This window comes from Echeneis naucrates, chromosome 13 (genome assembly GCF_900963305.1).
Source record: "Echeneis naucrates chromosome 13, fEcheNa1.1, whole genome shotgun sequence".
NCBI lineage: Eukaryota > Metazoa > Chordata > Actinopteri > Carangiformes > Echeneidae > Echeneis > Echeneis naucrates.
The window spans coordinates 9621779-9648755 of NC_042523.1; the positions used below are offsets into that span (position 1 = coordinate 9621779).

A 26977-nucleotide genomic window follows, 5' to 3' on the forward strand; every position below is an offset into this window, starting at 1 on the left:
GCCATGGCCTTTTATTGTGGAACTGATTGTAAAAGTGCACTCCATCTTTATGCTGCAGGCTAGTCTGCCACCACTCAAGTCAGGCCTTTCATCGGGAGTGAAAGGCGGAGTGTCCTGAATTGTTCACCTGCCCCTCCCAGTTTTGATGTATGTCAAACTTTTACTGCCCTTTCCCTCTTCTAAGCAAAGCTGCTGTAGCTGAATTGATTCATCTTGTCTGCTTCTTTCAGTTTCCCTAAAAAAAAACAAAAAAAAACTGAGGGAGACATACGATACAACAAAAACCAAAAATATGTGCGTCGCTGTTAGAAAGCAGCGTCCTCTCCAGTCACATGTAGTTTGGAAGAAGACTTAACGAATCAGAGATGATACTGCAAGCTTGGGTTGGTTTTCCTTAGGCAGACAGTGAAATCTGTTACTGTCCCTATAGAAAATCCATCTGCTTCATTACTATTCTACAATGGAGCCTCTATACTCCCCGCTCACATGACAAATGGCATCCTTTTTTTTTTTTTTTCTCTTCAAGATGACCAGACAGTCAGCGTGTGATTTTGAAATATTGGGATCTTTTGAACCACAGAGGATGTCCTCTACAGGGAAGGAATGCAACCTCACTCTTGTTAATTCTCTGTTTCCACTTCAAAGTGCAGGAATCAGAGGGTTTACAGATGAGGGAGTGAGACATGTGCATGCTGTAGTATTCATGCAGCACCATAATTAAGGCACCATCAACATAAATTGGGGCGCTATGGCACAATGTTTTATCCAAACATTGAGTGATGTGGCAGTGTGATATTGCCATGGGGAACACAGACCAGGAATTTGGTAAACATCATTACAGAAAGTGTGTGTGTGTGTATTCAGTTGTAACCTTAGTTAAAGCACCCGTTACATTTTGGTTGACTATGTTCTCGATTTCATCTTGCTCATTCGTAGTGCGTCACTAAGCTGCATAGATAATTTTTAGGTAGAATAATGGCACTATATTATCTGCTTGATCTTATTTAATCAAACATTGCACTATAACATTAAGGGTATTTCTGTCCACCTGCTTTATACATGTTTTAAGTTGGCACAACACGAAACCTGCAGAAATGGCAAAAATGTAAAGAAAACTACACTTAGCTGCAAAGGGAATGCGCAATGGTATTAAAAAGAACTACAATTTTGTGGGTGTTTGGGTTCAGTTATGTTACAAATGAATTTGCAACATATGGCCAAAAATGTGGTACATGAATTCTTAAGTTTGACCTTTGACCTTTCACCACTAAATTCGAATCAGTTCATTTTGGATTCCAACTGAATGTTTGTGCCAAATCTTAAATCTCTTAAATCTCAGAAGCTGGACAAAACAAGGCAAGGCCAAAACTGTTTTGTGTTCACGTTCACGTTCAAGTTTGGTGGCACCTGGGACAGTTAGCACCACCAGCTGCACAGTGGAAACACAGAGGGGTATTTTCTTCTACCAGTCATTTCTCTGCACTTCAACGGAAAACTGTGTTTTAAATTGTACAGCTTACCGTGAACTTGCCTCAGGTCCTCAGAGTAATGCAGGAATGTAACGCACCAAGAATGTGGGGTTATTTGTGTGAAAAATTGGTCTATATTATTCTGTCCTTTTGACCTCCAGATGACTTTTAATGACCTCATTAAAAAGTGATGTTTTGGGTTGAATGGATGGCAGTCAGGGTTTACAGCTTGAGGTTAGGGAATAAGAATAAATCAGTGAAGAGCTCACCTTTAGGGTCATCCCTGACCACCAGGAGACCATTTCGACACACGACTTTCCCCGTGACCGCATCCACAAACACCAGTGATGGGATGCTGGTTACCTTGTATTTGTTCCACAGTTTCATCTGTTCAGAGAAAAGAATAAGGGGAAAAAAAAAAAAAACTGAATGAAAAGACTGACTAGCACATCCCAATGCATTGCAATTTCAGTTCTGGGAAAAATCTGAAACAATGGCTTCACTTCACCTGAAATACACAATAAAAAAGAGAAATAGCAGCAGAGCGCCATTTATATTGTACAGACCAAATACCATGTCCGTTGTTTAAAAGAGCCTCGCGAGAGACGAGAAGGTGGAATAAAAATAGGAGTGTGGTCAGCCCTGAGGTGATTTAGCAGAGGGTGAGTAGCACACTGCTGCAGGGCCAATCTAACTTTAAAGAGGCTGTGTTAGAGCACTCTTATGCCATCTTTGCTGTGTCATGAGTAAAACTATAAGCTGGAAAAAAGGAATCTCTTTGGCTCTGCAGTAAAATAATGATATATTAAAAAAAATTTATATATTTTTTGACCCATTTGTAAGTGTTAAGCACTATGACATACTGGAGGTTTTTGGATTTACGATTAATACTTTCACAGGTATTTATGAGCAGCTAGTGGCCTTAAATGTAGTTCTTATAACTCCTATATGATTAGTTGATACTAATACAGCCCCGTAAAGCCATAAAAGACGCTTTACAGCCAGAAATCTCTGCACGGATTGGAGCAATTTATGGAGTTTGGCGACCAGTGTAGTCCGTAACATCAAAGAGCAGATCAGGCATTTCACATATCTGAGACCAATTTTCCATATCAGAGAGGAGAGTCCTAGACTGTGAATAGGAAACAGCTCTTATAAAGAGCAGTGACTGGCACTGTGTAACAGTGTTGCTTTAGCAGCTACAAAAGAAGAGGAGGAAAAAGGCCCCCTGTATGAAATCATGAAACCAGCTCAGACAAGAGAGAAATACCATCTGTAGAAGGTCAGGGCACCATACCATCCTTTATTCAATATTTATCTTTCAGCTTTCAATCATGACTTTGCAGGAAACTGGAAATGGAAGTAGTTAATAAGGAGTAGCGACTTCATATCTGATAAATAAATAAATTTTTTCTACAGCCTTTAACTCTATTTGCTTCTATACAAGGCCAAACAATTCACTAACTGTATATCTAAATGATTTGTGTTGCCTGTGTCCTGCAGAGGCTTTTAGCCAAAAGAAGTTTCTTTACAGCTCAGCGAAGGGAGCCAGGTTGATGAAAGCCTTTTGTTGCTCCTTAGGTAAAATCAGCAACTTTCCTGCAGGAGTGTAGAGACTCTGCAAGCAGTTCTCCCTCTGATTCAGTTTGCACACCACAGAGCCTTTTGCTCATCTTGCATCCGAGTTGCTTTGACACGCATGACAACATGTGTGGCTTCGGCAGAGGCTGACCACAGGCCCTTTCTGACAGCAGAGGTCAGACGCTCTGTCCCATGGACAAGACGACCCGGAGCCTCCAGACTATGTCGGTCTGGAAATCCCTCAAAAGCAAACTTCAGTGTCTGCCACAGTCAACAGTTTTACCACACGCTCCACGCTGCTCTGGAAACTCAATCTCTCTGCACAAATTGACGGGGTTAGGGGCATTAACTGTGACTCTCCAAAAGCAGGATATGCATCCGTGTAAAAACTCTGCAGCCATATTTTTGGCCTGCTGTCATCCAGGCAGATGATGAGATTGAGAGTAGGATTTAGATGAGGAAGTCAGAGCAGGACAAAAAGGAAAAAAACTAAACAAAACAGTATGATAGAGTGATTGGTTTTGTGCTAACAATGAATGTATTCCATGTCAAGGCCCAGATGTCCCCCACGCACACATACACACACATATGTATCACTGTATCACCGGGCCAATATAATTGTGAAAGCAGACAGAGGTTCACAGCAGCCCCCCCTCAAAAAAAAAAAAATAAAAATATTGGCACTGTAAACACATTCCCTATTAAGGATTGGAGGGATTGTGTGCAGTAGTTGCTAAACCCTGTGACGCCAAGTCGTGCTGTTATTTTTAGCCACGTAAATAAAATCAGCTTTAAGTAAGTAGGACTCATCTTCTGTGAGTCATAAATCAATACACAATTTCATTTTGCGATATTTTAGTCTGACCCGACACTTATACAAACCACCATGAGGCCACAAATTAATGTCCACCAGCATGGTTTGACTGGGATCTGGAAAGGAGTGGCCGTGTCCACTTCTCACATGCTGCAGCCACAAGACAGCAGGTGAGAGATTTATGCATCGACCTCAAAGGCAGAACCAATTCCTCCTCTTTGTTTCACCGCTAATTTACTGCATCCTTGAATCATGTCATCACGGTTTGGCTGCAGATCAGAGACGCCCGTGGATGCTGAATCCTTCGAGGGCTTAGATCTGCCTTTAGAATAAAAAGAGCTGTTATGATTTCAGGGAGAATGAATGACCTTGTAACTACAAAAGCTACACGCCCTGATGACAGTCGCAAAACAAAAAATAGACGTCAAATGGATTCAAGCACCTTGAGAAGCAAAAAGAAATTCATCGTGCACAGGTGGGGTAGAGGAGCCTCTCGCAGCTGAGTGTTTAGTTTTTGTTGCTGCGTATTTGTAAATTGCAAATCTTTCTCCCAAAAATACAGAAGACAATAGCTTTAACAATGACAGTGTACCCTCCCTCTGTCCTCCTCATGAATAGAAAACATGAGGATCACATGCCACAGTGATCCATTTCCCCCAAAACACTGCTACACTGTTGAGCGCTGCAGGCCATCTGTTATAGCTGAGAAAATAAACACTTAATGTGACATGATACGGTGTGCTGTACTAAAAAACACACACATAAATCATGCTGCCCTCATGCTTCTGTCTTGTAGAGAGAGCGTTGAATATAGTTTTACCATCTTGCCAGGTTTTATTTATCTGTAACAGAATTCACGAGATTAAAATGTTTCTCATGTGCTGCTGTGTGCGAATGAAATAGTTTGTCAGTTTGGGGAGTGAGCATTGACTTTATTGCAGACAGTTACAGGGGAAGATTGATACCACTCACATGTGTGTATGAGGAGCATAAAGCTTACAGCCAAGAGCAGCACGACCGGTTCTGTCTGACGATAACAAAGCACAGCCGTGAAAATTCAGTCTGCGTGTTCACACATTTACTTTTAATGCTTCTCAATCAAAAACATATTTCTCAGTATTGTTAATGCCATTTAAAACCAACACTGTCACAAACAACATACACTTTATTTAGACGACGATTCATTTGTAGAAATACACAAGTTATTAGTCCAGCAGAAGCAGTGTAGCATAAGCTAATTTGCATGTGAACTTGCTGGCTGTATTCACTGCATCACGATTGTGTGTTGTCCCTCTCTAGCTCCGAGGGGTCTTCTCTTCATTATCAATATCAACAGAGTGTATAACTGCATGGTTAAGCAGGAGGCTTGGCTATTTAGTTATACACGCTGGTTTAGTTTTGCCAGCAGCCCCGGTGGAGAGCCCACCGACTGTTAAGACACTAGAGAAAGATGGAAATCCATACTAACAATCTATTTATTCTCCCAGACATGCAGCCATTAGCCTCACACTACACCCAGTGCTCATCATACTAATTGGTTCACGGATGGCTACGGATCCATATCCAGAAGGAGAGCAAATCAGCCCAGTGTCAGGTCCGCAGAGCATTGTGCATGGACACATCAGGGTAAATGTTACTGTCCCAAAGGTCAAAGAAAATACAGAGTTTCTTTTTTTAAAATGTAAAGCTAAAGCGATTTAGTGGAATCAATGACTAGATTCATTTGCAACTTGTACTCACTTATTGGCTGTGAAAGAGCATGAAGAAGAAGAAGAAGAAGAAAAAAAGACGGGGGGGGGGTGGCTAACCCAATCCCAAGGTATTAACATTCCCATGTTCGATGTCATGCATGGCGATCACTTTCACGCCTCTTTGCACCGTTGAACTTTATGGCAACATTCTGTATTTTAAAGGAGAGCTAGCATAGGTGGAGAACCCCCAACTCCTCGTGCTCTGTAGCGCGATAGTCAACACACATCTGCTTCAATTTTGGCTCAGTCCCTTTTGAAACCCCCACTTTGTAGCCTTGTCCTGCAGTGAAATCCGGCCTCCGTCAGTCACTGACGGGCCTCTAAAGTGGCTGTGTTGGTGTGGGTGTCACCCTGTTGAGAGAACTGGAGTGGAAGAAATTTCATCACTCAACGTGCCCAATTCACCAATGATTGTTCGAGCTCTATCTCCTCCCAAATCTGCTTTCACTGAGCCGGTCAGGCCCGAGGCATCTGCCAGACGCTCCCATTGCTGCTTCATTACAACAGTGCAACTACAAAGGAAAGTCAAGCCTTTACAACAGAGGACATGAGAGGCACCCCACTGTGACGCTGATAGCAGCTCAGTCGTTCATCTCTGCCATCTACAAATGAGAGAAATCGTGATAATCTACTCTTTGCCAAGTCTTTCATTCTATTTCTTCCAGATAAGAGAAGAAACTTACAGATTTCACAATTCACAAGATTCCTTGTATTTAATTTAACCCTCTCAGGAATTCCCATTGGCAGTCATGATTAAAACAAGCTGTCCACATAATCTCGTCATTAATGTCAAGAGGAATTTATTTGCACATTTTATTGCCCAGATGTGAAAAAACAAAGAATGTTTTTTTTACATTATTGAGGGAGGACACAAATAAAATTGTGATAGTTTGATTTCTCAAGAGAGGAGAGTTTTTCCAAAAGTAAAACCATATATCTCAACTCCCATTTGTCTCAGCAGAATGAGCTCTCCTGTGCAGATGAGATAACAGTCAGGTGATCGGTGGCTGAAGCCATAAGTTGGAAAATGAGAGGTTGCCTCATAGACATAATCCCAGCAACAAATGTTTTTGCTGACCGTTTTATTGAAAGTTCCTGCAGGCGGTGTGATCTCTGACCGTAAAGATTTACTGACAGAGAAGGTTGGACTGGCTCTTGGATTTGGCTCTTGGCAGTGACTTCCTCACAAATCAGCTGTGCAATATGAATAACTTTATCTGTAAATGGATTCAAACTAACATGTTGGTGCAGAGCTGCATCAATAGTCCATTCATTATGTGTCAGGAAGCTTTCTGGTTAAAATCAAAAACATTCTACATTATTCCTCTCAGTTCTGAGGCTGAAGACAGATGAGAAGCAAACTTCTCCTGCTCACTCATTACTGGCTCTCTACATCTCCTGACAACACCACTGTAGCTCCCTTTAGGCTGGGCCCCTGCAGCTTTGACTCAAATTCCTCCACTCCGCACCCCGCCTCTGCTCAATCTGCTCCTGAGGCTCTCAGTAACTGCCTGTATCCACTTCAAAACGCTGTTGCTGCTCTTCATGGCTACAAAGGGAGCTCTCCACGCCCCCACAACCTCTCAGCCAGACTTCAGCCCACACTACCTCGGCTAGTGTGCGTTACTCTGCGCTTCCATCTGTGTCGCTTTGACCCAACTATCACTTTACCTCGGTCAAGAGTCTTTGCCGCCACAGCTCCTCCGGTGATGAAATACAAGCCTTGAAGGCTGTGACAGCTGCACAGTCGCCGCCCTTTCTGGGTGATGATGTATCTCTTCATATGATTCAACTTCATTGCCTTTTTCATGTAAGTTTGTCTTACAAAAACTACCACAAGAGCATTGTTTTCCTCTTGGGTTCACAGCCATTTCCATTTTGGATTGGCTCAAGAGCTCCAAACTATCTTAATGTCTTAAAGTGTGATTGTAACAAAGTATGAGCCCATTCAAAGTATTTTTCTTTATACAGCTGGTGCTGATGAATGACAAACACCTTAATAGTTCAGTTCAGGCAATAGTTCATTTGTACGTGATGAGGGATTTAAAAGACTCTGGATTGAAGACTTGATTTAGTTTTTATAAAGCCTCATCAAACCCAAACCTGAATCGCTGTTACCACGATTTAGAACATTTGAATCAAAATTTTCCGTTTTCCACATCATCCCTTTCCTCAAGTGTCAGCTATATTCCTAAAATATAGAAAGCCACTGACTTCATCCTCTTCCACTGTGCTCATTAGAGGCTCCTCCTGCACTACACTGCTACAGGTAAATGCACTCCCTCTAAAATCGCCTGGATGAGAACGCACATTCAACCACAAATTCAATCCAAAAAGGTTGCTCTCCATTTCATGTATTTTATCAATCCAATAACATTCTCCAGCCAAGTAATTTTGGTGGTGGATCCTATAGACGCAGACACTAAACACTGGCCAAAATAGCTTTTTCAGTTGCCATGCCAAACCCCCCACACACACACACATACACACACACCTTCTGCCTGCCCCTCCACAAAGTCAGGACATGTCACTGACTGCCAGACACATTGTGGGCTCTTAGTTAATAATTCAGTGATAAATGAACGGTTTTGTGAGGAAAACAGGTGCCAGAATGTCAGAGGGCTTAGGGGACATAACCCAGAAAAAAAAAAAAAAGAGCGAACGAGGGAGAGAGAAAGAGAGGTGTGGGTGTGTGTGGTTTCCCCCCTCTAGCCTTGTGTTGAGGCACAAAAGCGACCCCCTGAATACAGCCCCTAAATCCAAACTTGGACCCTGCATGGTGAGAAGTTTTTATATTGTAAAAAAAAAAAAGCAGGGGGGATTGTAAAAGAGTAAAAAGCCAGGCCTCAATACGTATCTGCAGCATTGTCTCTCTTCAGACGTGGGCTGCCCCTGAGGCCTACATTCGGCAAGGTCAAAGGTCAGTACAGCAGGGGGTGCATTCTTCACTCCCAGTGGTGTTAAGACTAGTCTGTCCGCCTCCCTGGCCCTCCCTTCCCCTAAACTCCCTGCTCTTTATTCCTCTATGCCCCTCAAGCTCCGTTCTCTTTATGAAACTTACAAAGAGCAAGGTGTAAACCTATTACACACACACACACACACACACACACACACACACACACACCATTTTTTAATTGCATCCTTACTGTATTTGCCTTCCACTTATGCTAAACAGATATGTTCAGCCACTAAACGCTAGCTTTTTGAAGATCCATAGAGAATAACATTAGAATACTACACACTGATGTGCGATTATCATGCAGTTTGAGGCATCTGAGTGTCATGTGATCCATATTTATTACACTGAGTTATTGGGCTTCATTATTGCACACATATCTTTTTCTTTCTTTTCTTTTTTTTTTTAATGAGTTGCTGATGGAAACCAGCCCACAAGTTTACCACGCCTCAGGTATCACTACCAGTCAAGAAAGCTGCTCTGTGTGGAAATCCAAATTACATGGCTTTACGCAAACAGTCGCTCATACTGTGTGTGAGATGTGTGAATTCAATGTGATATTATTATTCAGGTCAGTCTCTGCCGGTCAATCATTACATGTCGCTGCAAGTCCAACTGAAGTGTGCAGTAATGATTTACCCCTGCATGAGATGACAGCAGCTCATTGTGTGAACATTGTGTCAAGACTTCTCAGGTGGTTGTAATTCATGCTTTCTCCATCAGCCAGCATTTCATCAAGTCAAGGCCTGTAGAGTCTTAGATATGATATAAAGCTGGTTTGGCTCTAGACCAGCTCTATCAGTTACCTGAGTGTGACCCTCTAAGAAGGACATTTTACATTAGCTGGGATCGGCCAAATCATGACTTGGAAGGACTTGCGCATTTTTAGAGTTTGATGTGTGCCAAAAAGAAACACAACACACTCCCTCCCTCAGCTGTAATCTGATACAGAGCATGGTGGTTGTGCTGTTCATTTAAAAAAAATAAATAAATAAAAAAATAAAACACAACACAAACTCAAAACATTAGCAAAACATTTTGTCTAGCTTCATTAAGTCAGGCAATTACATATTAATAATCAGACAAAACACACGTTAAAATAAAAGCCTTGATTTTATGCATGTGCTTTTGCTGCTCAATTAGTTACACTCGGCAAACAGACCCACAGCAGCCATGCATTAATTTTACCCATAAGACTCCACATTACTGTCTCTCTGGTACCCCAGTTTCCTGGAGTGCCAGGGGTGTGTGGGGGTTGGGGTGATGTCAGATTTACACAGCTTCCCGCTTGTGACCTCTGTTTGACCCCGCATTTGACTCCCTCCACTCCTTCTCCTCCTCCTCCTCCTCCTCATGTGGGAGCCAAGGGAAGTCTGCTGAAGCTGCAGCCCAGGTCCCTGATCCCATCACAACACATTAATATTCATGGAAATTTGAAAGGAACATTACAGACACATTATCTGTGTCTTATGCATAATCAGGGCAGCTCCAAATTTTATATGCTACAATCTATGTTGCACATCTTCACATTTGGGTGGCCGGTTAGCACATTTAAACCAATCTGCAGTGAGCAAACAAGCAGCATGGAGTCAATTCCAGTATGAAACAGCTTCATAATGATATTCAAATGGGCAGAGTGTCACTGCATCCTGAAGCTGTTTTCACAAAGATTTTGTAGACTGGTCTCTCTGCCTTTATAACCTTAATTTACCCAGAACCCATAGTCTTTTTAAGGCTTAAGATGTTGTGTTATGCAAGAACACAACACTATGCAGTCAATGAATTTATCTACATGCATCTGAAGCCATTCAAAGTTTATCTTTGTGAAACCAACCCCCTGGAATTACTGAACAGGGGCCAGCCAGACCGACGGCATGCAAAACACAGACAACATGTCAAAATAAAAACGCCACCAGACCTTACAATAGGAGTCTTACAAGTTCACTGCACGCCACTCTGCAGAATCTCAACCTCATGTTGTGAATATGTATTGCCAGTGAACAAGCTTTGTCCAAAGCACTGGGCTCTTCAACTCATTGAAAAGCCTCAGACATGAAGGATGGCTGAGACACTGGGATTTAGAGGTTGCGATATGTATATTGGATTTCATGTCATAATTCTGACCGTTCTGTTAGTCAGTCAACACAAGATGTAGCAGCTGTCACATTGTGGGATTTGAAGCCTACATTTCTAACATTGTCAAAAGTTTGGTGTAGACAGTTTTTGGTCACATTGCCAAAAAAAAAAAAAAAAAAAAAAAAAAAAAAAAAAAGGAAAAAGAAAAAAAAAAAGAATAAAGGATAAGGGAAGAAGAAAATATAAAAAAAATAAAAATGCTCTTAACAGATCCAATAAAACTTTATGTTTACAATAAGTGGCATGATGTCATGACACTATGCACTTGGCAGGGTACTGAATATTTTTGGTCCAATAGTGCCCTCACTAACAGTGACGAGCTTCATAAATCACAGTGACACCCTACGTCTGCTCTGGCTCATAAAACAACAGACTTCCAACATAGGGAGCACAGCAAGGCCTCAGTATGTGGATGTACGTACACACACACACACACCTTACAACCACCTTCTGTCTCAGGAAACCTAGTCCATATACTCAAATCGCACAAATCTATCATCCGCTACTATGGGCTATGATGAACAATGACAAGCTGCCACATCAACAATGGTACCAATTTCCAGAGAGAAAAGGTGTTCTCGCTCTTTCTGCCCATGAACTGAGCTCCATTCTGCTCTGCAGGGACATTTGGTTAGAATGGTGACACTTCATGTCCATCCATTAACCTGCTTTCCTCTAGCATTTCGCTCATTAAAGGTCAGATCTGTTTGTTTGCTGCTGCAGACCACCCCCATGCATCTAGACCCCTCTCACATACAGTGTCTGACAAAACAAGATGAAAAACACAGAAAAAGGCGGCGACAAAAAGAAACAGTGACAAAAAGAAAAAAGTAATAATTTCATTAAAAAAAAATGCTTTGGGTTTGAGAAGAGGTTTAAAAGATGCTACTGATCTAGCTTGTCTCAGCCCTGGCATTGTGTTGCCAGACATCAGGAGGCTCGACAGCAAAGACCGGGCCACCTTTTGTTCTGAGCAGACAGAGTCCTTGGAACAACCTGCAGCTCTCTGCCAGAGGACCTCAGGCAGCGCTCCTGCTCGTAAGTAGTTATAAAAAGGTCTGATATGTTGTTCAGAGCCATACCCCTGCTGGTGCTCAAAATAAACATCCATCAATTTGCCAGATACTTAAGAGCAGGACTGTAGTGGCAGCGCAGCAAGCAAGGCATCTTTCCCCCCGTTACTACCTCTCCTGGATCACTCAGTGAAGGCTAGGGGAGATAAAGCCTTCGCTGCACATGGAAGAATCCGCGCCACTCACTGTAACCACAATCTAACGTCATATTTGTCCTGTATCCATTGTGCCCCTTGACAACAGTCAGATCAGCGAAACCCAGAATTTATTTTGCCATTGAAACTGTTGCGTTGTTTGTTTTGTTTGCCCATTAACTACCAAAAGCAGAATCTTGACTAAATTGGAGGGCTGCAACTAATGATTAATGATTAATGACATTTTCTAGAAATCATTCTATGAAATGAAAGAAAACTGTTTTCCTCAGAGCCCAAATCAACATTCTGAAATTGAATTATTACCATAAGACAATATGAAAACCAGCTCGTATTCACATCGGCGCAGCCTGAAACAATGAATTCCTGCCACTTTCCATCAGAAAAGTCCAAATTATTCATCACTTCTCAAGAGTTGACATTAATTTTCCTTTGGTTATACTGTATGATTAATTAACTGACAGTGTCCACTATAATATAATGCAGTCCGCTTTCAGAAGTGGATCATATGTACAGTAGTGCATTTTCAAAAGTTTCTTTCATGGAGACTTCAGTGACTCAGAATTCATCAGCAGGAGCCAAAATGTCAAAGGCAACAAATTCTAAACTCCCAACCAGAGGTCTATTTAGTGGCTGTTCTTGAAATTTACAGCATATCACAGACAGAATTTGCTGAGTTGTATTGGAAATGGTGCATTTTGAGATTTCAACTATCTTATAAATAATGGGCTAAAGGTTCCTTCTTCACCTAAAAAACAAAAAACAAAAAAAAAAAAAAAAGAAAAAACAACAACAGCAAAAACAAAACAAAAAAAACAACAACATACAACCGTACAACCAAAAGGTCAATAGCTTTTTTCAATGTTATCTTAAATGAAGATGGATGTCATGAAAAGAATGACAGGTATCTTATTTCTTACACAACAATATTGCTGTTCAACACTAAAATCTCGGTTGTGGGGCATCCTTGAACATCGTCCAAGACTTTTCAAAACAGTCCATGCCCTCACACAAAATTACAGAAAACAATATAAGCAACAGCAAAAGATAGGGGTATTTAGAGTTTGATCATGATGGAAATCAAGTTTCATGTCTCTGCAAGTGGAGTGTCTGAATTTTTTACCTGCAGATAAGACATCAGTCAGTTAAAATATTTGGGCCAATATATGGGCACAGATCCTTCATGGTCCTTCAGTGAAAGTCAAGGTCTGTTGCTCCTTTTGGGAAATTTATTTGTAGCCAGGTTTCACAAAAAACACATACAAGAATACACACCCTCAGACTGTTCATTATAATGATGAACCTGCACAGGCAAACTGATGGTAACCTCTGAAAGAGGGGGAAGTGGAGTTTTGGACCTCCTGGTATGTAAGCTGGACCCGAGTCCTTTCTGAACTCTTACCAGTAACTTTGATGACGGAAATGACCCATTTTACTCTCAGCTATGGTTCAAATTGCCCTACTAACAATGCAAAAAAACAAATAAACAAAAGAAAAGAGCAGCCTGTAAGAGAAGCCTAAGAAAAAAGGTAGTTTGTTGTCAAAGGTTAAATTGTGAAAGCAGCAATTTGTTACTAAGCATTTTTAATTTTAAACCAGCTCACTGTTAGCAGCTCTGCAACACATTTACTTAAATAAAAAAATAATCAACCACAGGATGCCCCCCCTCCCCAAGGAGACTTAGAAACTGCAGAAGTGGAAGTTTATAGCAGTAATCTCTTTTTAACCCAAGTGCTGAGTGATAATCCAACCCTCTTTCCAGCAGAGTCTGACAGTACAGTTATAGGACAGGAGTCACTTTGCTTTGAAGAGCAGGGACGATAAAAAAAAAAAAAAAAACACTTGTTGTTAGAATAGGTGTGGTCTCATGAGCCAAAAACTAAAAAAAGCTGCTTATTCTAAGACATAACTATTAAAACTACTAATCTCATTTAAGCTCTGTTGAGTCCTTTCCTGTTACCTGCTGCAAAAATGTTGTGTTTAAAAGGTAACACAAAAGGTGGCACAAGAGTTTTAAAACTGTAAACAAACTGACAAGTGAGAGTGTGCGAAGAGCAGAAACAGACAGAGAGACACACGGACAGATGGAAGAGGGTTGGAGACACAAGAGTCAATTTTCAAGGTCATGTCAGCCTGGTTGAAAGGGCAGAGCATAGGTTCAAAGTACAACCCTTTAATAGTTGCGTTGGAAGAGCACAGCCTTCATGTAAGAACCGCCTGTATGCCACCGCCACAGCTTTTCAATAAAACTCCAACAGGGAAAGAGTCTTCTTAAATAAACATTCAGTAATCTCCCCACTCACCACCTTCCCATCTTGTACACCTGAGGGCCTCTTTTAGTGGGATTTGTCTTGTACACACCTATGAAGTCTCTTAGAAGTAAACGTGGCCAAGAATAGAACAATAGCAAAGGGCTTTTTTCTTTTATGTCTTATTTGTTTTTCTGAGGGTTTCCCATTGACAGAGCTAAAGCAAGCTGTCCGGCATCTGTGCGTGAATCCTCCACTGCATCAAAAACATGATCATCAAAGACTAAAAGTGTGTGCTCAGTGGTGTGCTTATAATTCAGCTCCACAACTCTGAAAGCACAGATCTGAGGCCTCCCACGGATGCAGGCAGAGGTCACCGGCCCTCACTAACTCCTGGCTTCCTACAGACTCCTCTGATATCTTATTTCAGCAGGTCAAGGGGCTTTTAGGTGAGATGAAGTAATCCTCAGGTACAAATCCCCCACCCCGACCAACACAGACCCATTACTCACGCACCTTCTTAAAGTTTAAAGGCAATTAAACTGGCAATTAAAATAAAAATACTGCGCCCGTGTCATAATGTGTGGTTGAAAATAGCCTGTTTGCTGCTGAGGCAGGAAATTAGGAACAATGTGGAGAAGATGACTGGACTGAAGTGGATTTAATGCGTCTTTGAAGGAACCTTCATGATGAATCTGATCTTTGGTCTCGAACATACTTCACCATTTAAACTGTAGAGGAGAGGACAATCTGATTCTGTGCTGCGTTTACTTGTTAGAACATGTTTGTTTGTAGCTGTTGACTTTGGAAGACTTCTAGAGATATTTGCAGACATTGCTATGAGTACGGTACATGAGCACATCATCTTCACAGTATCACCATACACAGAAGCAAGCAATAAATTAGAAAACTAATACAGACGGAATAATAGGCAGACTTTACATTAAATAATTAAATAATTAAATACATTAAAAAAAAAAAAAAGAGTATGCGAGTATTGTCTGTTTTTGTAGCTGTATCTTCAGCAGCCAGTATAACTACTAGATGGTTGAATAGCGCCTTTTCAGACCCTGGATTGGGGAAGGAGGCTTCTGATTATTTGTTTAACTGAATCTGACGTTAACAGCCGCTGCACGCTGCAACCAGATGTGCAGAGGTCAGCGAGGAGCCACGGTTTGAACTTCTGCTCTCTCTCTACCTTTCATGTGATCAATAGAGACCAGCACTACAGGAGAGACAGCCTGCAGATGAAAACAACAGCATGTCTTCTGCTCACTCTTTCTGTAGCATTACGTTGCACCTTCCAGTGTGGCCTACCCACTACCTTTGTGATAGAAGCTCTTTTCCATGGCCACCCAGTAAAAACTTACTTCCCACTTTACCTGAATGCTACATTGACTGAGACAACCATTTCAGCAGCAACTTAGCAACTTTTAGGGGACAGTTCACTTGGCTACATTGTTGCCTCAGAACCACAATTAGAAAATGAATTTATTACTGAAAACATGGCAGTTGGTGTAGACATTATACTGATAATCAGGATCAAACTATTCAGCTGGTTTAAACAGAATCCTGGATCTCTCTGGCCACAAATGGAGCTTTGATCTCAGTCCCACAACAATGTGTTGTATAGTCAGGTTCAAGTGAAACAGACTTTTCGGCAGGTCTATAAAATAATGAATTCATTGGTAGAGATGGCAGGTGGTGTCTCTCTGTGTAATTATGGGTTATTTCCAAACATATCAGGCTGCACAGCAGAACAAAGTGGACATTGGTTTGTGAGAACTTCACAGTGATTTGTAATCAGGCTTTACATTTAAAAAGGGGGACAATCCGTTTAAAGCCAGTCAATAATCAGATAGGTAGAGAGAGAGAGAGAGAGAGAGAGAGAGAGGAAGAGAGAAAAACATTAGGTGTTGTGCTTCAAAGATTTCTCAATATGAGCAGTGCAGTGCAGCATCTGCTCTTTATCTGTATGTATGCGGCCAACGTCATCACATGCATCATTTGGAGAGCTAAATGTAATCAAACCAACAAGTCCAGAAGTGAAATTGATGACATCTCTTTTTATATTAAGCATTTGGGACTATTCATGTGACCTTTGTAGTGAGTAGAAAATGAAGCACGGTTCAATGGTTCAAAGGGTGGGGAGGGGTTGTCCTTTAGTTTTTGTACTTTCTCCACAAGCTTGCAGAACTCAGCTACAGCAAACCTGCGCAAAACTACAGCCTGAACAAAATGGAAAAGGAAGAGGAAGAATGGCAAACATCAAATGAAGCAGCTTGTGAATCAAAAAAAAAAAAAAAAAAAAGCGGACTGTATATTCTATATCGTCAGTTAATAAGAATCTAGCAAAGGAAACACGAGTAAACCAAATTTCCTGAGAGAACGTTCCTGCGTCAAAGATAAAGCAAATATGGCGCCTTGCTAATGAGAAAACCCTGAAAGCATTATTGTCCCGAGTCGGTTTCGAAAAGCTGCCCAGGGAAATGTGATTAATGTTTTCCACAAACTCGGAGAAGGAAGCCTCTGGAGATTTGGACAGAAACCGAGCGAGAGAGAGAGAAAGAGAGTTGCACTTCTCAAAGTAGTCAAGTTCAGTAACAGGCGAACATTAAACTGGGGAATCCATTGCCAAGGAAGGAGGCCCTTTCATTAATATGAGTCATGGAAGACCACAAGCAGCGGTTATAAAGACGCAGCAGCATATTAAATGTCAAAACAAGAAAAAAAAGGGAGGGGCTGGAACAGATTTGCTGTCACCTAGTGATTGGGAATAAAACTTAATCACCATCTTTTCCTTTTTTTTTTTTTTTGTCTTCATGAGACCAGATGTGAACAGCACAGAGCAACGTCATCCCCAATCGAGAAACGCAAGGAGACAAAGAGGACACACATGGGCAAGGTGCAGCTCTCCCTCCGTCTGTGGCAGCCTGGAATGTGCCCTGGGTTTACAGGGTTTCTAAATAACCGTCAGAAACAGGCAGACACAAAAGGCACTGCTGTTCTAAAACTGGACCACTCTTGCAGACCAACCTCTCCGCCCTCCTGGTTACTACCAGCGTCTCACCGGAAGAGTTAGCGCCAGCGCCTGACCCACCCAGCCTGTCTGCCTGCGCGTACGCCTGCAGCTCCTGCATCACCAGCCCTTCCAGGTCTGAACAGAGAAAAGAACAGTCAAAGCAACCTTTCGGAGCAGTGTGTGTGTGTGTGTGTAGGTTAAGAAATGATTAGGATATAAACTGAAATCTGTCTGTAGATTTATCAACACTAATTATTAAATAAAAGCAGATATTGCTCCAGTATTTTTCATACAGATGATGCATTTATTGTTTGGGTCAGGTTGGCCTTTTACTACCACCACGTTTGGTGACTGTGGCAACTTTCCTCCTACCAGTACCAGAACTGACTCGATTTACCTCAGCCAGTGAGTGTGCTTGCTTCTGAGCAGCTACTTGTTCAGGGAAAGCTCAAAACAACTGTAAGGGCAGTTATTGCCAGTCCAGCTGGTTGGGGTGCTAGCTTCAGTCGAAGAAAAGGTGCAGCAGAGACACAGTGCTCACTGGAAACAGCTCTTGGCAGGGAATGGAATAGGAAGCTTGATGCCAAAATCGCAACATTTCTTCTAAAATAAAGTAAACGACTTCTGCAGCAATAGCATCACTTACTTGCTTAGCTTTCATGTGCTGTGGAGGTAATAGTACAATGGTTTGAAAGATCATATGCCTATTTGTTTTTCTTTAGGAAGACAGACGACATTAACTAAGTTGGAGGTCAAGATGACCAAATCAGCTTTTTGAGCAGGTCTCTGAGGTCAATTACCTCAGCTTCATGTTGGACTCTCACTTAAAATTTGACATAAATAAATATAAATATATATATATATATATATATATATATATATATATATATATATATATATATATATATACACACACACATATATACATATATACACATATATACATATATATATATATATACACACACACACACACACACACACACACACACAATGACTTTTTTTTCCTCCACTATGATTATTGTGTTACCTCATAGTCACAGGTAGGTATATTGTTTTATTTTTTTTATATTACTGGAGAGATTATACAAACAAACAATAGAAATCTTGAGTAAAAAGCCTATTACATCACATCATTGTCACGCCTTGAGATATCTGAACGTGGTCAGTTTTGACAACTATGTTGCATTTGCCAATCTTATTTGGAAGTGTTTGCACGGAGAGGTTCCTCGCGCTCGCTGTAGTATGGTGCAATACGACAGGCTGGTGGATTGTCCACCAGAAAGATAACTGCAGAATATCGCACAGGACAATCTCTTTTGGCCAGACCTTATTTTCAATGAAGGAAGCAAAGACGTGGAACGAGCTGAACATTATTATCAGCAATTTTAGATCAAACTGAAGAAATTTTTAAAAGATGTTTCAATATGTACATGTTTTTGAAAACCCTTGGAGGGATGGGCATTGAAAATTAGCAATAGTTATTACTGCTGTGATGCATTTGAAAAATGCATGAAAATCTGCCGATTCTTTTCTGTCCCGAACAAATAAATACGGAATTAATGAATATTCACAATTTCAAGATGTGCTTACAGGTGTTATTGCTTGTTTGCTATTCTTTCCAATCAGATTGTCTCACGTGAAATGCCCCCTGGGGTACAGAGAAACACCCAATCTGCCTGGGACCAAACTGCAAGACAACATATCAGCTCCAAAGGAATAAGGCAGTTTTGGAAATAATGAGACAATGTGGCTGCAGGGATCTGGCAGCATAGCAAAATGTCATAAAAAGTGGCAGCCAGTCTCTTCGAAAAGCATGCTCATGTACAAAACTGTGCGCTGCACTAGGGCTGATAGGAGCAGATTTAGATGAGAATCAATCCGTGCTGCTGAGAATCAAGCCGTTACAGCCAACATCCCGTTTCTCCTGGTTGCTGGGGAGCTGGATCCTGCCTGTGCTTGGAACTTGGCTAAGATAGAAATCAGGCTGGTTTTTTATCTTTCAGTCCTCTGGTCACCTTTCCAGTTCTCTTTTCATCCTATCCCTCCCCCTCCTCCCTAAATGAAGGACTCTAATGGTACGCGCTAAGCGTGCTAGAAAGGCAGGGATGAGGGAGGTGGGGTGAAAAGGTGCTGGGCTGCACAATAGCCAGTCACAGGGCATTAAAATGCTTTTCTCCACCACACAGTAAAAATGGAAAGTGAGGAGGACTGGACAATGTGTGCTTATGTATATCCTGTTCTTCACACTGTGGAAAATTGGATTGCAATGCCCATCCTGCTCTCCACTGTGATCAGTGACACAATTTTCTTGCAAAAAAAACCACAAAGAAAATATGCCATCTAAACCCGCCCCATTTCGGTGGCCAAGGTGCAAGGTTCCTCTCCTTTTAGGGCAATAACGCAGAGCAAACACAGGGTTGATGCCACATGGAGTGAAAATGGATGTGTCTGAGGCAAATTTATCATGTCTGTTAACACCTGAAAACCTGCCTCCTTGAACCTAAATATATTCCACAGCGAGGAGCCACCAGCTGATATTTACAATCATTCAGCTCTCAGTAACAAGCCTTTGGTGAACGTTCAACAAAAATTACTGATACAACCCATTACAAGCCCCCTTAAAAGTCAATAATATAACATTAATTCCTGACATGTAGCCATTTTTGTTTTTAGAAGACAGAGCTTTCAGGTTTCTACACTGGCTGGATGAGACAATATTCTTAAGGCAATGTGTGTTTGATGGGAAGCTTTCCAGGCGGAGAATATCCATTTCTTCCTGTGGGTGTGATGTGATTGACAGCGAGCACAGTACAGCTGCGTTGCGCATGCACTGATGTGAAAATAGTCAAACTGGGTAAAATAACAGTACAGTGAGAGAACTATGAACAAACCAAAGACAAACCTCAACGTTTGATGTGATGGATTATCTATCTCTGGCAATCTTTATTTTTGCGGTGGCTTGTTTTTATACAGTCAAGTTGACGGTTTCCTCTGAAGGCAGGAAAATAATATTGCCATCGTATGCTTAAACAAAACTATGCATAATTAAATCTGATGGAACAATAAAAAAAGAAATGTATAAACAGCAATTTTATGAGTCAAATGTTTTTGCGTGGACAAAACAATCGATTATGAGAATTCCTGATTGCATTTTTTTTCCCTATATTTCCCAACAACTCAGACAAATCTATTTCCCCAGGGGGTACAAAATCAGTACACAAAAACTGAAATCAAATGTTTGTCATTTGCTTCAGTCATCGTGTGGCTCCTGTAGCCCTCTTTTTTTCCCCAAACACGTGCTTTCAGAGCGATCAATGTCTTAACCTCAGCATTTAGTGATGTGCAGAATGTTGTTACTTGGCTGAGACAGATGCAGCTGCTCGATGTTGAGCGAATCTAATTAAATGCTGTTCCACATTAACAGGATTGAGCAAACCTACAGATTTCTCCTTGCTCCCTCCGGCCGTGAGTGGCACTCAGTGTAATGCATGGGAGCAGGAAGCGGACAAGAACATACACACGTCCTGTCAGACACAAGCGAAACGGACATCCGCACATGCAGATGACCAGTACGCATTGTGCCTTGGGGTGGTGCAACATGGCGGCGTTGCATGGTAGCGTTACAGTCGCACAATAGGCAAGTGAAGAGATCGTCACAGTGAAGCTGATTTTCAAGGCTTAGGGTGTTTTTGTCGCCCTGGGCGATATCTAGAGGTGGAACCAGTAATGTCAATCTCAGTCTTACTCTAATTACAGGTTCAGCTTGACCTCACTCATCTGGATTGAACGTAATATATTCAGTCTGCCTGCAGTCATTTTGTTGTCACTGGGCTTTAGGGCTTTGGATCAAAACCCATGTAGCTTGTATTCTGCTCTGTGTGCTGCCAAATACCAACCAGGAAACTGTGGTCTGTCAAACACACGGTGTATGTGGTGGCCTGCAGAGCACAGTTTTTGCATCCCCCAACACAAACTACTGGCTAAATCTGAGAGCTGACGGTGGGTTGCTCGTATCGGTGTGAGAACAGACAATGCTAAAGCTACATGCTTTTTAACAAAGACCATGTGTGTGAAATTATTTCTTCTTCACTCAGAACAAACCTTGTAGAGAAGCGTCTAGTTATGGCACTGACTTCATTGTCCACAGAACTAAACAGTTGAAATAGACAAAGCAAAAAGTATGATGATATCCGAGCTGAGAGCCTTGAGATGTAAACAGTCAGCCAGTGTTCTTGCAAATGGGGAGCCTGCAGGAGTACTGGCTCTATTTTCTCTCTGTTTATGAGCTCACTCACATTTGTTGAGACAACAGAACAACTAGTCAAGATCTTGGCAGCCACTGCTCAGCATGAGCGACTGCAGTGACCAGGCAAGAGACGTGTTTTCGCAAATAATATTTACAATTTCTGACAGATAATCAACCACAAGAAGACTGCACAGCCTGCGCTCGAGGCTGCTGCATGTCAATCTCTCTCACCTTTGAGCTTTATGGATCTGAAACATTCCCTGCCATTTCATTTACAACACCACCATAACAGCCCACTTTAAAACAGCTTGAATTCAATCCACCTCCCTGGGGTGACACGAACAAGAAATGGCCCCAAGGTCCTGAGATTAATAGTTTTTACTGTACTGCTGTAATAACTGTAATGTGTGCCACATGGCACACCTGAAGCAAAATCATGAATGCACACAATAAAAAATGTAAAAAAACAAAACCCAAGCAGATTTTTTTTTTTTTTTTTTTTTTTAAACCACCTCCTCTATTAGAGAACTGGATGAAACTAATAATTTAAATTAGCCCAACGGTGGCCCATGGTGTCTCCAATAAACAGATAATAACTAACAATATTCTTTCTAGTAGCACAAAAATACTTAATTTGCTATGTTTACTGTCTCACAAGTAGTAGGTACAAACTATAGGCTAAAGTTATGCCAACCAAACAAATCACAACACATTTCCATCAGCATCTGCACTTTGGGAGGAAAAGCACAACACAAAAAGAGAGATAAAAAAAAAAAAAAAAAAAAAAAAAAAACTTGACATTCCATCATGGCAGTTTTGCATCGACTCTTATGCTGCAAAGCTTTGACTCACATCCTGAAGTGAGGGAACAAATATTGCCTTTGAGATTTCTTGTGTATGCTCATGTCATTTTGGGCTGAAAGACGCTCAACGTCGAAAGCAGGGGAGTCATCGAAAATGAAAAGTTTCACTCTCTGGAGATAAGGAATATAGTAGCCAGGGTTTATCTTCATCTACTCATCAGACTGGTATTGCTTTATGGGGGCAAAATGTTGGGGCAGATAGTGACTGGAGGTCGACAGTATGACATTCATTTGTCTGGGGATCATGAACATAGACAAAAAAAAAAAAAAAAAAAACAAACAAACAAACAAACAAACAAAAAAAAAAACATTTCAAGTGGCTTTAACACCAGGAGAACTACAGCAACACTTTTTTGGGTATTAGGTATCTGGATCCTGTGTTCAGCATTCTGTTGATGAGTCCCTTTGTCTCAGACAAGAAACAAATCTGGAGAGCAGCTCTGCATCATGATCTTTTTTCCCAGAGGAATACAATGTTCACTTGTTTAGCCCACCAGATCAGCCTGGGTGGTCTGGCCAAGTGAGCAGCAAAATGGACCAGCCTGGACTAGTTCAGCCCAGACTGGACTTCTGTATAGGACACTTTCTTTTTCTCTCCAGCTCATTCCTCTGTGGTGACATGACAGACCTGACAATGCCACCATTTTTCCCCCCACCATGTTTAATGAGCCTACAAGCATCCTGAATTGCCTTACTGTTTCCACAAAGGGACTCAGTCAGCAATTTTCATACATCACACAACAAAAACAAACAATCAAATCCCCCCACACCATCCTCCGTGGAATTACCGTTGAATGTGAAGACAAGAGGGACATGATGCAATGCTGATTTTATAATTGATTTTCTTCCACAGTCCATTCCATAATAGTCCGCAGAAATCCAATACCCACTAATTGCTCCTCCAAACATGAGTGCTTGGCTTGTAATGACTCCCTGTCTTTGACACGCTGTCAATTTTTTTTCTTACATCTCTATAACTACAGCTCATCTCATGCTTCAACCATGTAAAGAAGTCACAGAGCAGTGCCCCTCCCGCCTTATGATCTTAATGATTAAGTGAAGTAATTGCCAAAGATTGCCCAGGGTGCACTTGCCCATTAGGAACACGCCAGTCTGGTCCCTTAGCAACACAGATCTACAGCCTGAAGACGATTTCCTGAGTCACTCAAATGGCAACCACAGAGTTTTAGCCGGTTTGAGACCATCCATCCTCTAGAGCAGCAGCACTCCAACACTTTGTCTTGGCAGTATTTCGTCTGTTGAAAATCAGGAGCAGTTTCTGTGATGCTTTACGGACAAAATGCTGCTTACTGATATCTGTACCTTTACCTACAGCACTTTCAGACAAATCTCTCAGCACACCTGCACAGCAGAAAAAAGAAAGGCATTTATCAGATTAAAAGCACTGTCTATTTTCCTAATTGGAAGAACCTAAATGCTCAATAAATGGAAAAACATCCATCTCCTTTCTCCGGTTCCACTGGGAAATCCTAACATCTAAGAAAAAAGGCTTCGGGAGTTTTATTTGATTAATTCCAACCAGCGGCTTAATGTCTGCAGTGCCATCTTCCATTAGGCCATGATGAGCAGCAAAGAGATGGACTTTAGAGGAGTGTAAAATTTAGCAGATATCCTGGTCAAAGATCCCTTTCACTGTCTCTAATGATATCTTACTTTAAAAGTTCCTAGTGGAGGAAACAATGCTTTGACGTGAGTGCAAAAAGAAGATGAACTAGATTTTGTATAAATACCATTATAAATAGCATAGCATAGCATCACATATAAATGTATATATGATGTTATGCTTATCATAATAATAATAATAATCCTGAATGGAAAAATGTCTGCCTGATAACACATGGAGCAAAAACAATGCTATATTCAATTTAAACTTGAATTTATAAAAAAAAAAAAATTGCACGGCAGCATAGCAGTTAGCGCTGTTGCCCCACAATAAGAAGGTTGTAGGTTCGGTACCCGGCCTGGGGTCTTTCTACACAGAGTCTGCATGTTCTCCCCATACCTGCATGGGTTTCCTCCCATCATGTTTGGGTTAACTAGTGGTCTGAGAGTGAGTGGTTGTTGGTCTCTGTCTGTCTCTGTGTGTTGGCCCTGTGATGGACTGGCGACCTGTCCAGGGTGACCCCGCCCTCACCCAGAGTGAGCTGGGATTGGTTCCAGCACCCCCACGACCCGGAAAAGGATAAGTGGTTGAAAATGAATGAATGAATGGTTTACTTTTAGTTTCTGGACACAACAGCCTGAGTGCCATCCACTCTCTATCTGCAGCTGATGCCAGAGCGCTACAAATGCATATCTAATTACGATAAAGATCTTTCTCAGTAAATCTGGCACTTTAGTAATGTCAGTAATGGCCCATATTGCAATAAATCTCTGGAGTAAGAGTGTGTTGTTGATGCTTAACAAGCCCAGTGGAGAAACGGCAGCACTGTGGGAGCTTATGAGGTACCGCTCCAGTACCCTGCAAGAACAGGGTTCCCATACACACACACACACACGTGCACAAGCTTGTAGTCACTCTTACATGCACCGCCGGAAAAGGCAAAATAGCTTTGAGTTGCACCCTTATTATTAATACGCTTTCAACAGTAAGTCTGCTAATAGGTATACTAATAAAACCCCATTAGCACTGTGTATCAGGGTGCTCCAATTGTTTGTTTGAAGTGGATTTCTTCAATGTCACTACCTTTTGCCCCCACCTCCTCTCCAGTGCTGGCGCTTACTCAAGTTGAGTGACAACAGTGCTTACTGCAGCCCAGGCAGAGGGCAGGAATCACTCAGCAAGGGCTGAAATGAAAAGAGCAGCCCTTGTACGGTTGGCACGGGGGGCACGGTGCACAAGCTGCTGCAGGGGGTGACTTCATAAGCAAGTCGTGCTTTAGTTCCCCAGCACATCAGTGGTCCAGAGCAGCCAACCGCCAAAGCCTGAAACGGAGCGCCAGCCAGCCCCCGCCCCCAAGCAGGGCGACTCCCCAGCGCCCAGCCTTGATCTACAATTACCACCCGTCACTTGGCATTCCACTGAAGAAAAAAGGCTGTTTAATACTTAAAAGGGATAAATGGGTGAATAATTACTTTTTTAATCAAGCTGAAAGAATTTCTTCAACAATAAAAAAGGGAGGGCTACATTGGAAGGAGAGATCTGCTTATTTGGGATTGATGAAGAAAAGATCCAAGCCCCACCCCCACTGTGATAAGACGCTTCGACTATATTGAGATGTTTAACCTTAAGTCCTTCTCAGTTGCCAATGAATATCCATGTTAGAGTATCTGTTGAGTCCTGCAAATCCACAGAATGACAGCAGCGAGACAAAGCTTTTCCCATCAACTCAGTACTTTTGCTTCAAGATTGCATGTTAAACAGAGAACGATATCAAAGCACGATGTACGATGAACACACTGCAACCTGGGGTGCAACTCTAGTGTCTCGTGACATCTGAAAGAAGTGGAGCTATAATTCTGATCTTACTCAGCTATTACATTTTATGGCTGTCATCAAAAATAAAATAATATGGACAAAAAAAATTGGCTCAATCTGCACAGTGCAACTGGGGAAAAAAAAGCTTGTATCTATACTTCAGCTTCCTCCGGTTTTAGTCAAATTTATGAAGATTTCAAGGTCAAAACATTTTACTGCCACATCAGGGGTTTTGTAGTATTTCCACAAAGTTAAACTTGCAGGAACTCTCAGCAGGACTGGTTGATGTTGACAACACAGCAGGGTGCCTGGCCTACGGAGGAAAGAAGTTTGGGAGAGGGGGAGGCAGTAAAGAGGATTATGAAGGGGCCTGCGATGAGGGAGGCTATTGTTGGGGCCTGAGAAAGTGTGTGTGAAGAGTGGCACACAGTGTGGAAATGAACCTGAAACTTTGGCCCTTTTCTGATTAAGCGCCTGCACAATAACACACTCCTCAGTCATTAGCGCTGAAATTACATTCATGTACATGCCAATTTCTGCCCACATGAGAATTTATGCCTCGATTGGCAATCTACTGAATATGTGGGACATAAAAAAATAATAAATAAAAATTATACCTACATACAATGCATATCATGGGAGCAATTCAGCATTCGAATGAACGGCCTGTTCAGCATTTGACAAAAGCTGCTGCTGGTTGGAGTGTTTCCATTTTACAGGGGCTGCATTTGGCAGGCTGCATTGACAGAGCGCTGCTCATCTGGGAAATAGCTGGGCAAGAGGATGTTGCTGAGAGGCAAAACCCACCATGTCTGTAAATGCAATTATCAAAATGACTTTGAGTTGGGGCCATGAATGATGAATATGTGCTGCTATTAAGCCACTACAAATTTGTGACAGAACAGAACCCACTGCTATTAATATGCAGCATTTTCAAAACTCCCTGAAAACACATTTTGTCAATCTTGTCACTATGACAGATGGTGCCCTCATGGAAGAACACCCTTTTCTGCCAGAGTTATAAAGCTTTCGGTTAATTCACGTCTTGTTGGTTTTAGGTGGGCGGGGTCAGTTGGGAAAAAAGCGGATGCAACACACTTTTGTGGATCTGAATTTAAATATGATGACAGCAGAGGGGCTGTTGACCATATTACCAGGCCTTTCTTAATTCGAACACACATCTTGAAGCAGCTTAGTGATGGTAACAGTCACTTTCGGGTCAT

The 26977-nt window shown here is 41.7% G+C and overlaps 1 protein-coding gene across 1 annotated transcript in view; it reads right to left on the bottom strand.

The window, feature by feature from the left end:
- The window catches only part of nxn (nucleoredoxin), a 52703-nt gene that overhangs the window by 11395 nt on the left and 14331 nt on the right, over positions 1-26977 (bottom strand). The window contains exon 2 of the mRNA XM_029518480.1: positions 1739-1856. Within this exon, the coding sequence (XP_029374340.1) occupies positions 1739-1856 (118 nt within the window). The remainder of the gene's footprint in view (positions 1-1738; positions 1857-26977) is intronic.